The sequence below is a fragment of the Loxodonta africana genome, chromosome 11 (assembly GCF_030014295.1).
Source record: "Loxodonta africana isolate mLoxAfr1 chromosome 11, mLoxAfr1.hap2, whole genome shotgun sequence".
In the NCBI taxonomy this organism is placed as follows: Eukaryota; Metazoa; Chordata; class Mammalia; order Proboscidea; family Elephantidae; genus Loxodonta; species Loxodonta africana.
This window is the reverse complement of record NC_087352.1, coordinates 57,311,845-57,326,922: the sequence shown is the minus strand read 5'-3', so window position 1 is coordinate 57,326,922 and position 15,078 is coordinate 57,311,845. Positions and strand designations below refer to the sequence as shown.

The window sequence follows — 15,078 nt, the reverse complement described above, 5'->3', positions numbered from 1 at the left end:
GAAAGTTAGACAGTCGTGTGCCATCTGAGGGAGTAAGATGCTGGGCTTTGTTTGCTATTGGTCAGATCTTAGAGTTTTCCTGACCCGCAAGTGAGACCCATTAAAAGTGGGTGCTGGGATGCTAACAAGTCAATAGGGATATACCACTTAAACCAAAAAGCCCATTGCTGTCAATTCCAACTCCCAGAGACCCTACAGGACAGAGTAGAACTGCCCCACAACATTTCCAAGGAGCGGCTGGTGGATTCGAACTGCCAACATTTTGGTCAGCAGCAGAGCTTTTAACCACTGTACCACCAGGGCTCCATATACCACTTAGGCAGCAACTTATCTCTCCTCTTCACTTATTCTTAGGAACAAATGCTTTGCCAATTTCCAAAGGTCTAACCTCCCCCTCAGGGTAGGAATTTTAGTAGTAGATATTGAATGAATACTGCGTTCTAACAACTTAAGGATACCTGCACTACCCTGACCAGACAAAGTCCTTGTTAATACGGGATTCTCTGAATACGCAGTACCTCACATGGGAAGCAAAAAACCAAAATAAAACAAAGGAGTAAAACAGGGGTCAGCAACCTCTAGCCCCCGGCCCACAGGCTGCTTTTGTAATTAAATTTTATTAGAACAAAGTCATACCCATTTCTTTACATTTGGTCTATGGCCACTTTTGTGCTACAGCGGCAGAGTTAAGAAGTTGTTGCAATAGAAACCATATGGCCCACAAAGCCTAAAACATTTACTATCTTGTCCTTTAAGAAAAAGTTTGCCAACCCCTTGAGTAAAAGAAGGGACATGTGTGTTAAAGCGTAGGGAAGAAAAGTATTAATAATCTAGTTTACAAATACCATTTGCTTTGAGAATTAAAGTACCCAGTCTCCTTCAAGCCTTGCAGGGAGCCACCTTCTCCCTATACTAGCTCATGCGCACTGTTCACACCTGCACTATGGGGCAGCCACAGGGCCTTCTCCTTTCTCTGACAAACTGGGCAGAATGCTATTCTGCTCAACATCAAGTCTCCTCCACACCTGCTTCCCAACTCTGGAGAATAAAACGGCTATGTAATGCTGGGGCAGGGGATGCAAGGAATGCCAGTTAAATCAATTTAGTCGAGCTGAACCATGTAAACACTTCTCCTTTGCCAGCTGGTAGGATGCTAAGCTTCAATCAATCAAGGGCGCTAGAGTGACTTTGCAAGGAGACAATAGCAGGAAGACATTTTCCATCCTAGTTTGAACCTCCATAAAAACCAAAGCCAAACCCAGTGCTGTCAAGTCGATTCCGACTCATAGCGACCCTATAGGACAGAGTAGAACTGCCCCATAGAGTTTCCAAGGAGCGCCTGGCGGATTCGAACTGCCAACCCTTTGGTTAGCAGTCATAGCACTTAACCACTACACCACCAGGGTTTCCTTGATCCTCCATAGTTATCGTTATTCACTGTAGAGCCCAGCAACCTCAAACTTAAGCTCCAGCTGTGCCTTCAAGCCATGCTCTCCCAATCCCTACACAGAGACATGTTTTATTTGGACATTAAACTTCCTTGATTGCCGCAAAAGAAGCTAAGAAATGCTGCTCTGGGTTAATCACATGGCCCAGAAGCCAAATGTCTGTCTCTGTCAGGGAAGGGGCTGAGAAAAACATAAAGGTCTAACTTCTGAGCCAATTCTTGGGTTTTAGGTTACCTTCCCAAATCTTTTTTCTGCTGCAGGTTCTAGGAATCTATTACTTCATTTTCTCAGGTAAGAAATGCTCACCACCTACCATACCACTTAGGGCTCTTCTCCCTCAAAATCTGCAGAGAAGGGGAGACATTTTCTCTACTTCTACTCTCCTCTTCTCCTGAAGAGGGATCTTGTTTTGAGAATTCCATTACTAAGCTCTACATGGAAACAGTTAACAGAAATAACACCTGTATGTGTGACAAAGCTATCAGACTTTTATAGCCTGCTTAAAACTCTGGTCCCATGACTGTGGTACATCAGTGCCTTGGTCCCAGTGGAGTGTTCTTTTTGCTAGAGTACACTTTCTCTAAATCCATACCACAATATGGGCAGGTGCGGCTACATTTGGTTTTCCTCCTTTGGCTTCCATGGCCCAAAGGAATGAAAAGGAGACACCCTGCAGTGCCTGAAGACTGACTCTCAAACCCTTAAAGAAAAGCCAACAAAGCTCTGAACCTTAAGCTTTGGGGTCTGATGGTTAGGATGGAAAGAGAGTTAAGAAGACATTCATCAAGGGCAAGGGGTATCCCCATAAGCTTGTGAAGACCGGCAAGCACAGTGGGACATCATCTTGCTTTCCTACTCTCCATGAAGTCAAGCCACCAGGTCTGTTTCCCCCATTCAGAAGCTCCTTACCAAGAAGTGTGAAGGCTTGTCGTGTCTTCTCAAAGTCTTCAGCATCATTTATACCCTCGATAGATGTGTCTCCTCCCTGGGACGTATAGAAAAAGTCCTCGGCACATGCTGTGGTAGGCAAGGAAGTAAAGTATAAGGCATCAGAAAGAAAGGTTTACCTGCAGATAATGACCCATGAGGATTTCTACTTCCTTAGCATGCTGTTCCCAGACCAAGTTTTATACCCAGCCATAAGTGGGATCCTTCTGAATATTCTCTTTGTTCACAATGGCAAATGGGAGAGAAGATGACTGAATAATACAAAATAGAAAATAAAACTACACTGATAGAATGTATTTCTGTATTTATATAAAACTGGTATGTGAAAAACATGTTAATGTACAAGATAAGTCACAGATACTTCAATTTACAATAGGATTCACTACAGACTTGTTTTAAAATAGGATCTGATAAACACAAGTAAAATGTATACCCATCTTAGAATCACAGATTTCAACGATCTTGGATAACATTAGTTTGACAAGTCACGGGAAACTGGACAGTATGGTTCTTTTGCTTGGCTGGGGCATACCTGTAGTATCGAGGCACATGCACGCATGCAGGTTCAGACCCTCACATGTGTGCTCTCATCCCCCGGCTTAATTCCTCTTCAGTCTTTGGTAACAGCCTTGGGGATGGCTGGAAAGGAGAGGCCCAGGCTGTGTCTTAGAATTCAGAGGCAACTTTAGCGGTGGGCAGTATCTGTACTACCGGGAGGATGGTAGAACCTGCTCTTGTGAGGGAGGTTGGGATCAGAAGTCCACATTTAAGGCAACAATTGCATATAATCAAAATTACCCTTGAAAACATTGGTGAAGTTACTTTCTCTTGACCTGAACATGTATGGCCGAATGCACAGAAGTTAAACTTGCTTAGAATACAACTTCATTACAATTCCCACTCTTCCTTTGACACCTGGTCCTCTCGATTTGATCCAAGAATTTCTTGAGTCTCTTCATTTTCTCCATCCCGATTTCCACTGCCCTGGGTCCGACCTTGGGCATCTGTTGCCTGAGGAAGTTGCAGAAGACTCTTAAACTGGTCTCCCTGCCTTTGCTCCTGGCCCTTCAAATCCACCTCCAAAGTGCCGGTGATGCCGATGACACCATTCTTCTGCTTAAGGTCCTTTAGAGATCCCTTCTGCCCCCACTGTCTTCATGCTACATAAAGTGGTCTCCTCTTGCTACTCGAGACACCTGCCTTATTCTGTCCCTCCCCATCTCTATGTTGCATATGTACTGATTTCCTTACAGTCATTCATCAGCTCTACCCTCCACCTTGCATCCTATGCACCAAGGTATACTGAAGTTCACCAATTCCTCCAGCCTGCTAAGCACACATTGCCAGGGCCAGCTAGGAAGTGGCAGAACTCAGCTCTAAACTCCGGTCTGACTCTGCACAGCCTGGGCCCTTAACACCAAGCACACTGCCCACGGGAATGAATAATCAGAGTATCAATTGTATTTTATGAGGGAAGGCTTCCTCAAGGAGTAACTTAAACACACTCTCATGATTGGAGGACAAGGCTGGAACTGGGAGATGGAAAACTTTAGCCCTGTGCTCACTCGTAGCCACAGGGGAGGTGAATTTTGAATTTTTATGAAGAAAATCACATTACATCTTGGTATAAGATAGCATATTTATTTATTTTTACTTTTTAAATAAAACAGGGTTTATTGTCCAGCAAATAAAACATTAAGTAGTCAACCATGTATTTTCTACATAATTTATTATTTTGAGATAAGGTTATCAATGTCAAATACATTATTTCTGCTGGCTTCTACTCCTCTGTCTTCATGAGCAAGTCTTCATTTTTCCTTCCCAAAATGTTGCATGCCACACTTGAGGCAATGAAGAATTCTTAAATATCACAGCTAAGGATCTGAACACTCACCCATAGCTACCCATGTTGTTAGGTGCCGTCGAGTCGGTTCCTACTCATACTGACCCTATGTACCACAGCATGAAACACTGCCTGGTCCCAACCATCCTCACAATCATTGTTATGCTGGAACCCATTGTTGCAGCCACTGCATCAATCCATCTCCTTGAGGGTCTTCCACTTTTCCGCTGACCCTATACTTTACCAAGCATGATGTCCTTCCCCAGGGATTGATCCCTTCTGACAACATGTCCAAAGTATGTAAGACTCAATCTCGCCACCCTTGGGTCTAAGGAGCATTCTGGTTGTACAGCTACCTAGAGGATGTAACTTTTGGTTCCACTTGTAACATGTTAGTTGTAGCCTTAATGACCGTTTTCATAGTCATCCTCTTTGACACATTTTTGGAAAGCATTAATCATGATATCTTTATATATCTTCAAAACTCAGGCTTTGTTGCATCTTGAAGCACTTGGGGGCTCTGACACTGGCACCCTGCTGAATGGCGGATGGTGCCTCTTACACTCTCCTCACTCAGCAGCCATGCAGAAAGCTAAGATAGCATGTTTAATTCTTTCATATCTAATCACCCTGCAAGCTCTGGTGAACAGCAGTGTAGCAGTTTCAAAGGCTTAATAAAGCAATATTTCTTTTTTTCCCCTTACACCCAACTTTTCAAGGCACCTAATTTGGTGATTTTTACAGTGTCTACATGAGGAAGAGTGAATATATTATTTATTTCCATTTTTCAGACAGGCAGACTGAGGAATATAAGGCTCTAACATGGTGCCCAGGTTTACCCAGGGTTTTACCAGGATTAGAAGCCCATTACTCAACCACCCTATTGTGGAGGTGATTGTTTATGACATCACATGGCTTTGCCACCATAAACACAACCTGAAACTAAGGTGCACCTGTCTTCTGGCCACTTGTGGCTGTACACCAACAGCAGAGCCACAGGCCCTGGCTCAGGGGTCTGCTCATCACCGAGAACTGCTCTGCTTAGCAGGTAAAGTCCACTCCTTGTCCTTGAGATATTTATGGTTTTGCTGGGGAGAATCAGGCTTACAAGCATTGAACAACTAGAGAATTGCACAAACCACATCTTATGTCATCTAGAGCTTTCTCCTTTGGGGCCTGTTACAGATTGAATTGTATCACCCCAAAATATGTGTTATAAATCCTGACCTCTTTGCCTATGGTTATAATCCCATTTGGAAACGGGCTTTCTTTGTTACGCTAACAAGGCAGTGTTAATATAGGGTATCTCTTAAATCAATCTCTTTTTGAGATCTAAAACAGCAGAATAAGCAAGCAAGTACAGATAGGGGAAGAAAGATACCATGCCACATGAAATCTCCGAGGAGTGGAGAAATAGAAGCTGAAAAGAGACAAAGACATTCCCCCAGGGCCCATAGGGAGAGAAAGCCTTCCTCTAGAGCCAGCACCCTGAATTTGGACATCTAGACCCCTGAATTGTTAGAAAATTAATTTGTTTGTTAAAGCCATCCACTTGTAGTACTTCTGTTACAGCAGCACTAGATAACTAAGACAGGTCCCAATTTAAGTATTACTCCCTATGGGAACCTCCGACCTGCCCGCACTATGCTGCACTCAGCACAGCCCTTATCACCCTGAACTGTAATTATTGTCTGTAAGCGAGTGAGGGCATGAACCACAACTGTTTTATTCAGTGCTGCATCCCCAGTGCCTAACACTACCTTAGAAAACTCTGATGAACAGAGGAAGGAACAAATGATAAACTGCATGGTGTAGGCACTAAATGCAATAGGAATTCATAAGCATTAAAGTAGAGAGTGAAGAGGGCAGACCTATGTTTGAACCACTTGATGTTATCTTAGCTACTGAGAGCACAGGCTAGAGTGGTCAGAGATGGGCCTCACACTGGGCCTTTAAGATGGCTAGGATTTGGGTGAGGGACAGCAAAGCCTACAAAGTCTGTTTTTCTCACAGTTGCACAAAGACCAGCCAACCTGTGTCTAGAAACCCAGCTTTTCCATCCTGGCAGCCAGGGGCAGGAAGCTCGGCCTCTAGGCTCCCCTCATCACACACCCTGTGATGGAGCTGGCTTTGAAGTCTAAGCAGCAGGTGTCAGTCAATGCTCCATGATTAAGCCCCCACATACAGAAAGGGTAAAGGCTCTAGGCCCCAAGGCAAAGTGCAGTATCAGTGTGGTACTAAAAACTAGAGCCTGCTTGCTATACTTGCTCTCAACTCCACTGGCTCCATGTCAACAGCCTCAAGACAAACTAAACTTCCTAACACCCCTCAGCAAAGGGGATCAGAGGAAACAAAGGGGGATGCCAACCTCCTGAAAGGCTGCCTTTCTATCTGATATGAACAACAAGGTGACTCATCCCGGTGGCCCCAGTTAGAGTCTCTTTGGTTGCTCCATTTCCTTCCCTCCAATGCTCTAGCGTGGGTGTGCTATGAGCTTCCTTGCCTGTTCAGGGGAGTTGAGACGGTGCTGTCAGACGGCTAATGCTCAGCAGTCCAGAGCTGCACTATTCTAAGTGCCCCCTATTTTCTGTGGCTATGCCCATGTTTACCCATATGCCTCCCTAGCCAGCCCTGCTTTATCCCTGCACTATCTCTACCACCTTCCTTTCAGTTGTCTCTACCCTTAACTCTGACACAAAACACATTGATCGCAATTAAGTGATGTGTTATTAGATAAATCTCTAGACCCTCATGGTTGGAACACATGTCTTATGATGCCTAAAGGGAAAAATGTGTCTTTCAAAATCATAACACATAGAAAGTCTTTTATGCTCTGCAGATCACTCTTGCACCCTCTGCCTCTTATTCTCAGAAACATTTTCTGTGGCAGGCAGTCTGGGAATCATTAACCCTGTGTTACTAATTGGGCAGCCAAGGTTCAGCGAGGTCTAGGTGACATGCCCACGTTACAGAAGAGCTGAGACAAGAACCCATGACTGGGGGCTCTGAGCAGAGGCCCCATCTCTACCACCCACTGCAGCAGCCCACCCAGAAGACTGGCATACACCTGCTCACTCACTTAGGGCAAGCTCCTTAAATTCCGGAAGGCTGGCAGCAGCACAGAGCTGGTAAAAGATGTGGTAATTCCGCTCGTCGTCTGCCTGAAGGAGGAGAAAGGGTAAGCAGTTTTAGGGCAGTGACCCTCAAGATCATCCCCTCCTCCATTTTAATCCCAAGGTGCCTTGGGTCGTAGAGGTAGAGCCCGCCATTTTTACTGGTGTTTTCCTCCACCCTTCTAACCACTTGCAAACTTCCTCTTCCAGATTTTTCGTTCACTATTTTTTTATTATGGGTCCTTCTTCCAAGCTGAGAATTTTTACCTCTTGAAATAGACTTATGCAAACAAGGTGTTTTATTTTTCCTTCTATATATAACATCATTGCTATTCCACAAATTGTGGGTCATTCAGTCAACAAGTACTCATGGAGATTTTCTTGCTTCTTGGCTATGTTCCACAGTCTGTAATTTCCCTGCTGTAAGCTCCTTTTCTCCTTTGGGAGGCTTGGAACCATGTAAGAGCTATACTCCTTGCCCATCAAGTCCTGCTGGAGCAGTTGGGAAAGGCTCAGGATGGAGACAGGACTTATATTGGACACTCGCAGCTAGGCATGCCTTAAACTGGCTGAGTGGTCGGGGGTGTCCAGGAGGACTGAGCCAAGGGCAAGAGGAGAGGTCAAGGGGTTGCTCAGGGAAGAGTTTGGCCAGAGTCTCAACTAGCCCACCGGAACTGCACCCAGCACAGCAGGCTGTCCCCTTTGCTGCAGTGAGCGAAGGACTTGGGGCTGTCACCAATCCTGTGAAGACGGGAGAAAGCCTAAGCAAAAAAGGAAAAATAAAATAAAGCTGGCTAAAAAATTTCTTACGTTTGCTAAGCATCAGGGCGAGATAGGAGCCACAGAGAAACAAACAGCTGCAGCAATTTTAATATCGCCTCTGAAGGCAGCTGAACTTTGAGGACCAGGGAGCCATTAAACCCAAGAGAAGAATGAGTGTGTGGCAAACTAGACATGGTCATAATCTTAATTCAGCTATGGGAGGCCAACGGGGAGCCAGACTCTGAAGGAGGACTGTTCTGGAGTTGTGAGCTGCACTGACCATCACCCAGGGCTGAGAAGAAAGAGGGTCACAGAGAGGCAGAGAAAGTAGTTGGGAAGGAGGGGTTGGGAGGTGAGCACAGAGGATAGACAGCAATGAAGAATCAAGTCAGGTGAGAAGCAGGAACTCTATTCATTTGAAAAAGGAAACCAAGTAGGTGGCAATAACCTACCAAGTAAGATTCCTGGCAAAGCTGAAACCCACAGACCCTGTTATCTATGTCATAAGACTTCAAACTCAATGAGGAAAAGGACTGTCCTATCCATTACTGCAACTTTGGTGTGTAGCACAGAGCCAGCACATAATAGGAATTCAATATGTCTGTTGATTAAATCTAAAAAGAATACTCCATTAAAGATAACAAAGGTGGATAAAATATTTTTTTGTGGCCCAATGCCTATACCATTTGAATAAATACTTACTGATGAAACAAAACCAAAAGAACAAGTACATCCTATTCCAGGCTCAAAAGATGAGACGCTCTTTGGGCACAGGGAGTGAGGCAGGGAGAAAGTGAGGGCATTATCCATGGGAAAACCTACAAAAAGGCCCAACTCACACCACTCACCTGAAAGACCACTCTGGACTTTTCCAACAAGTAGGTCCTCATGTTGGCCCCAATGATGTGGTACCTTTTATCAAAGCCAATCTGAATGTACTTTCCAAAGCGACTGCTGTTGTCATTGCGGGTGGTTTTAGCATTTCCAATGGCCTGTGCAGAACAAACAAAAAGTGTACAAAAAAGGGGTACTTTCTTGATATGGGGACTGTATGTTCGTGGAAGCATCTATCAGTTGTGTACCTAGTCTTTATTCTCACCCCCTTCCTTACTTACAGAATCCCTCTGTTATCAGGATAACAATGGGCTGAGAGTTAAAAAAAAAAGCTAGCAAGGTTCATTTTCCACCCGCCTTTACTCATGGGGATGGCCAATGAAGTAAGAAATTGATGGATACACTCTTTAAAGGGGACTAACCCAGCTGGAAGATGCACTGTATTATCCTTCCTCTCTTCCTCCTTCTTCCTACCTGGAATGTGCATATGATGGCTACCTCTGTAGCAATCATTTTGGGACCATGAGGGAAAGGCCTAGAGAATCACAGAAACCTCAGCTCTGATATCCTTGAGCTACTAAGCCAATGCCAGTACTCACTTCCTCTGTATTTTCTTTGAGAAAGAAATTGTCATGTGTTTAATCCACTGGATCAGGTCTCTATGACTAAACAGTCAAATGTTATTTCCAGCTGATTGATGGTACTTTCTAGAAACAGATCACAAACTGACACCCACATCTTACACATCTCATCACTAGGACAAATCAGGAAGCCATGGCCCTCTTGGTATTACTTTTTTCCTTTATTTGTTATTATTATTTTAAAATAATATTTTCTTATGTTTTTGACAAAAAGTTTACACAGCAGATTAGGTTCCCATTTAACAATTTGTTCAGTGACATTGGTTTTATTCTTCACAATGCACATTCTCATTGTTTCCATTCTGTTTGTTCTGCATCCACTAATCTAGTATTCCTGCCCCCTTACCTTCTCCTTTTTCTTTCTTAGGTAATTGTTGACCAGTTGGTCTCATATAGATGATTTTTTTTAAGTGAGTGCAGTACTCACAGGTGATATTCTTTATTTTGTGAGCCAATCTGGTATTTAGCTAAAAGGTGACCTCAGGGGATAGTTTCAGTTCAAGGTTTAAAGAATATCACAGGGCAATAGTCTCAGTAGTCCTCTGGTCTCAACAAGTCAAGGAAATCTGGATTTTTTTAAGAATTTGAGATTCTGTTTCACCTTTTTCTCCCATTCTATCAGGATCCATCTATTGTGGCCCTGATCAGAACAATCGGGCATCATCTAGTTCTTCTGGTCTCAGGGTAGATGAGGCCATGGTTTGTGTAGATGGTCCTACAGTTTAGTTATTTCTCTGAGTCTTGGGTTTCCTTCTATCTCTTTTGTAGAGACCAATAGTTGTACTGTATCTTAGATGGTTGCTTGTGAGCTTTTAAAATCCCAGACACTATTCATCAGACTAGGATGTAAAACATAAACTTTGTGAACTATATTATGACACTTGACTGAGTTGTCCCATGAAACTATGGTCCTAAGCCTTCAAACCCAGAAAAACAATCCTTCAAGGTGTTTGGTTGTATCTAAAAAGTATCCATAACTGTGTTCCCATGTGCTTTATTATATATATGAACCTATACGCATGTACACACACACACATGCTCATGCATACACATATACCTATATATGCCCACATGGATAATCACATATACATACCTCTCTCTCTCTCTCTCTCTCTCTCTATATATATATATCTCTGTATATATACAGATATGTATACCTGCATATCTATTTTTTGGTTGTTACCATGGTTGCAAAATTACATATGCCACAGCAATTACCAGAAGATCCTGCTTTCTTGTGTAGATCTTATCAGTACCATGTCTTACACAGCCGCAAGGGCACAGTTCAAAACATGAGATGATAATTTTAAAAATGAGTGGCTAAATGACTGGCTTTGATGTCTGGATATTCACTTTCTATAAAACATCACATTGCTAGTAAATTGATAATGAATATATTAATATTTTAATCCCCTTTACATGTTTCCATTTTTAGGATATTTAAAAAATATCTACTATAACTTCTCAGTTATCCAGGATATCTGAGGCACAAACAGGTTGAAAGGAAATCTAAAATCCCAACCCACCTTCTACCCATGCATGGCCAAATCCAAGCAACAGGACTATTACTATCACCTGACATCCCAAAACTACAGAATGGTTGCTGGCTAACAGAATAACTAAAAGCAAATTGAAACAACAAATGTGCCACTGAATTGACTCCGACTCGTGGGGACCACATGCATGTCACAGTAGAACTGTGCTCTATAGGGTTTTCAGTGGCTGATATTTTGGAAGCAGATTTGCTTAAAATGTCAAGAGCTGACCTATCACTAATGCTTATGAAAATGTCCCCTGTTAAGTCTCAATAAGGAAAACTACCACTGTTCCTGTTTTAGAGATGAGTAAAGAGAGGCCTTGAGTCATTCAAGTATTTGTTCACAGAAATCTCAGCCTCACTCTGCCCAAGAAAGCTGTTTGGCCCAGGACGGGTCTGCATTCTCCATATCCACTCACCTTCCAAGTCTATCTGATGCAACATCTTACATGTGCTGTACAACTTCCCACTTCTCTCTGCTCTACTGCCATAGCCTCAGCCCAGGTCACCATCATCTCTATGATGGACAGTCACAACAGCCTCTGAACGGGTTGCCCTGCCCCCACTCTTGTCTTCTACTGTTAATTTTCCACGCACCCGCCAGGATGATTCTAAAATGTAAACCTGATTATGATATTCCCTTGGGTAAAATGCTTCAATGGCATCTACTGCCCTCTAAGGTCAAGTTTCAAATCTTTGGTGTGGCTTACGAGGCCCTGCAGGATCGGCCCAGCCTTGCCTCTTGTCACTTTTGCCCTTGGTCTCCAGCCTCCAACTCTCTTGAACTCCTTTTTCTTTCTCTAAAGTCCTTTATCCTCACTGTCCCCACCCACGTTTCCCATAGGTTGTTCCCTCTTTGCTGGGAACACTTCCCATGGCTTGCCTCACCTAGCTCACTCTTCTTCCTTCGGTCTCAGCTTAAACCTGCTTCTTCAGGAAGGCCCTCCTTGAGCTTTTAGGCTAGGGGGGCTTCTCCTGTCATGTGCTTTCCCTGGGCACTGCACCTCTCCTCGTTTCCTTCACCCTGTGTGCAATCACTACCTCTCTCCACAACAGCAAGAACTGTATATCTTCAACTTGCACGGCCCTCCTACCCCAGTGCCCAGCACGTGGTAGGCATTCAAAAATATTTGTAAAGTGGTAAATGCAGATGCAAGAAAGCATCATCATTATTCATTTTAACATATGACAGAATGGACCATATATAAAAAACTCCAATTCCCTCTGAAAACCATTAAATGGAATACCTACCCGGAAAATTGATCAAGTAGGTGTCAGCTCCCAGCTCTGCCACCAGCATACTGCCAATGAGGCTAGTCTATTCCCTTCTCTGAACCTCAATTTCTTAATTTGTAAATGGGAATAAGACCCTTTACCATATCTGAGATCGCTCCTTGTGATACCTTAGGGAAAGCCTGCTCAGGGTCTAAAGGTCACTGCTGAAAGATCCATCCTCCTTAGTTCACTAGGCTGCCTTGAGCAGTGGGATGATGAATCTAAAAGTACTTTACAGTACAATGGGACCCACAAAGGGAAGAGGTTGCTTGTGTTATTACTACCAAGGCCATAAGCTCTACTCTGGGTATGAAAAACTTCCAATTTGTGTGTGGAGGATGGAAGAGGGGTTTGTATGTAGTTCATCTTTTAAACCCTTGCTGTATTCGGCAATGGGTTTGATTTTGGTTTGGATTTTCTTGGTTGCCACAAGTGGAGGAAACATTGTTATGCATGAGGAAGGCAAGTCCAGTTGTAACAGATGATAAAAACCCAGGCCTTGGGGCTCACACCAAGTCTCTAAGTCCAACAGATGGGAATGCAAGTAGTTAAAATACTGAAAAATGGGCAAATGATATGAACAAAAAGTACGCAGAAGAAACTCACATAGTCAATAAATGTAAGAAAAAATACTTAGCCTCAGTGGTGATCAGGGAAATGCAGACTAACGTGACAGCCCACCAGAGTAGCAATAACTAAGAACAATGATACTATGTAATAGTGATGAGGATGTGAGGAAACAGGAACTCTCCTAACACACTGCTGGTTCAAATGGAAACTGGAGAACCTTTCTGAAGAACTTGGCATACCTAGTGAACTGAACATGAGCACACATGTCTACCTCTATATATCACCAAAGAAACTCTCACGTAAGTGCACAAGCAGATGTGCACGAGAATGTACAGTGCAGCGATCTATGTAACAACAACAGAGAAATACAACCAAAATGGCCATCAGTAGGGGGAACAGATATATTCATACAATGGTATGTTATAGAGCTATTAAAATAAGTAAACTAAAGCATAGTTCGTGGATAAATTTTTTTTAAATGTTGACTGAAAATCAAGTTACAGAATGGCTGATGGAATATGAAACCATTTATATAGGACATAACAGAACACCCTTTTTTGTTTATGCATACGTGAATATGTAGTAAAGCAAAAATGGACTGGCATACACAATTTCCATATAGTTGGGATTATACAATAATGAAGCATATACCAAGCAGGATGGAAGCACAGAGAAGGGAACAATTAACCGTGCCTAGCAGCACAGGAAGAGCTTTAAGAAGTGAAAAAACTGAGGGGGATCTTGAACAGTAAGTAGAATTTTACCGGTCAGAAAGGAGCAGGGGAAGGGTTCTATTTATGAATGTAGCATGGGCAAAGGGATGAGGTATGTTAGAGAACGGACAAGTGTGAAATGGCCAGAGTTATACATGAGAGAAAACAAGAGGAGATGAGATCATTTAAGGTATTTTGGGGGGCAGATTCTTAGATTCTTTAATAACTGCAGGGCTTCTTATTTCTTTGACTTAAAACAAAACTCAAACCCTGAAAATTACATCTCTGGTCTTAGTTTCTATTGCTTTTGTTCACTGCACCCCACCACCCTTCCTTGCTCCAGAATAGGAGGGTGTCTCTGTGGCTCCCAGAGTTGCATGCCCACAGTCTCCAGTCACCCCAAGAAGCTGAGTGACTCCTCTGGCCTGGACTTGGGCTCTGTCCCTGCTCTAACAGTCTCTTGATTACCAATGTTCTTTTAATCAGTGCAGACTGATGAACAAATCACTCCTGGTATACTGACAAGCTCTTAAACAGAATGGGGTCAGGGAGCACTGACGATGACGATAAATCACCCCAATCCACCCTAGCCAATCCCAATCCATCCTCGACTCGCCTTTAATTCACAGAACTGCCATTTAGTGTAGCCCACTGGGAATTCTGCCTCTTCATATTGCCCTGGGCGCCCAGTCTCCCCAGGAAGCGTCCACAGTGGCTGAGCTGCGGAAATAATGAGATGATGACATGACCACAACTGATTGCTTTGTTGGGAGGTGCAATCCTTCCCGGGGCAGGAGCAGAATAATTAGTAATCAGCTGTCCCTTGATTAAGACATGCCTTGTGTTGGTTATAACCCTCCAAAGAACCACAAAACTGACTGAGCTTCCTGATACTAGGGCCCAGCTAGACTCAAAACCTCCGAGAAGTTGGGTTTTCATACATTAGCAATGCAAGAGTCTCTCTTTCTCTGCTTGGCAACAGCTCTTTCTAATCCCACCCAGGGTTCTTCCTGGCTGCAGTTCTTCCTTTCTGTGACTGCATCCAAGATCCCTCTCAAACATAACACTTAGTAACAGATCAAGGGACAACCCTTACAGTGGCAAAATCTACACCGGACAGAATGAGCCCTAAGGACTTACGCACAGTTTTTAAAGTACTGTACCAATTTGCACAAGGTAGAAAATTAATGTTTTGAGCCCAAACCACTATAGCACTTATTTAATGACATCTCATAAGCTTGGGCTGCTGTATGCATACACCCTGTCTCCTTAGACCTTTGCAACTGGACCACCTTGCGTGTATTTTTGTGTGTGGGTGTTTGTCTTGGTTATCTAGTGCTGCTATAACAGAAATACCACAAGTGGGTGGCTTTAACAAACAGAAATTTATTTTC

The 15,078-nt window shown here is 43.4% G+C and overlaps 1 protein-coding gene across 1 annotated transcript in view; it reads right to left on the bottom strand.

The window, feature by feature from the left end:
• The window catches only part of MYO5B (myosin VB), a 398,883-nt gene that overhangs the window by 158,159 nt on the left and 225,646 nt on the right, over positions 1 to 15,078 (bottom strand). The window contains exons 6-8 of the mRNA XM_010586735.3: positions 8,963 to 9,106; positions 7,319 to 7,400; positions 2,358 to 2,465 (exon numbers count right to left, since the gene is read on the bottom strand). Of these exons, the coding sequence (XP_010585037.2) occupies positions 2,358 to 2,465; positions 7,319 to 7,400; positions 8,963 to 9,106 (334 nt within the window). The remainder of the gene's footprint in view (positions 1 to 2,357; positions 2,466 to 7,318; positions 7,401 to 8,962; positions 9,107 to 15,078) is intronic.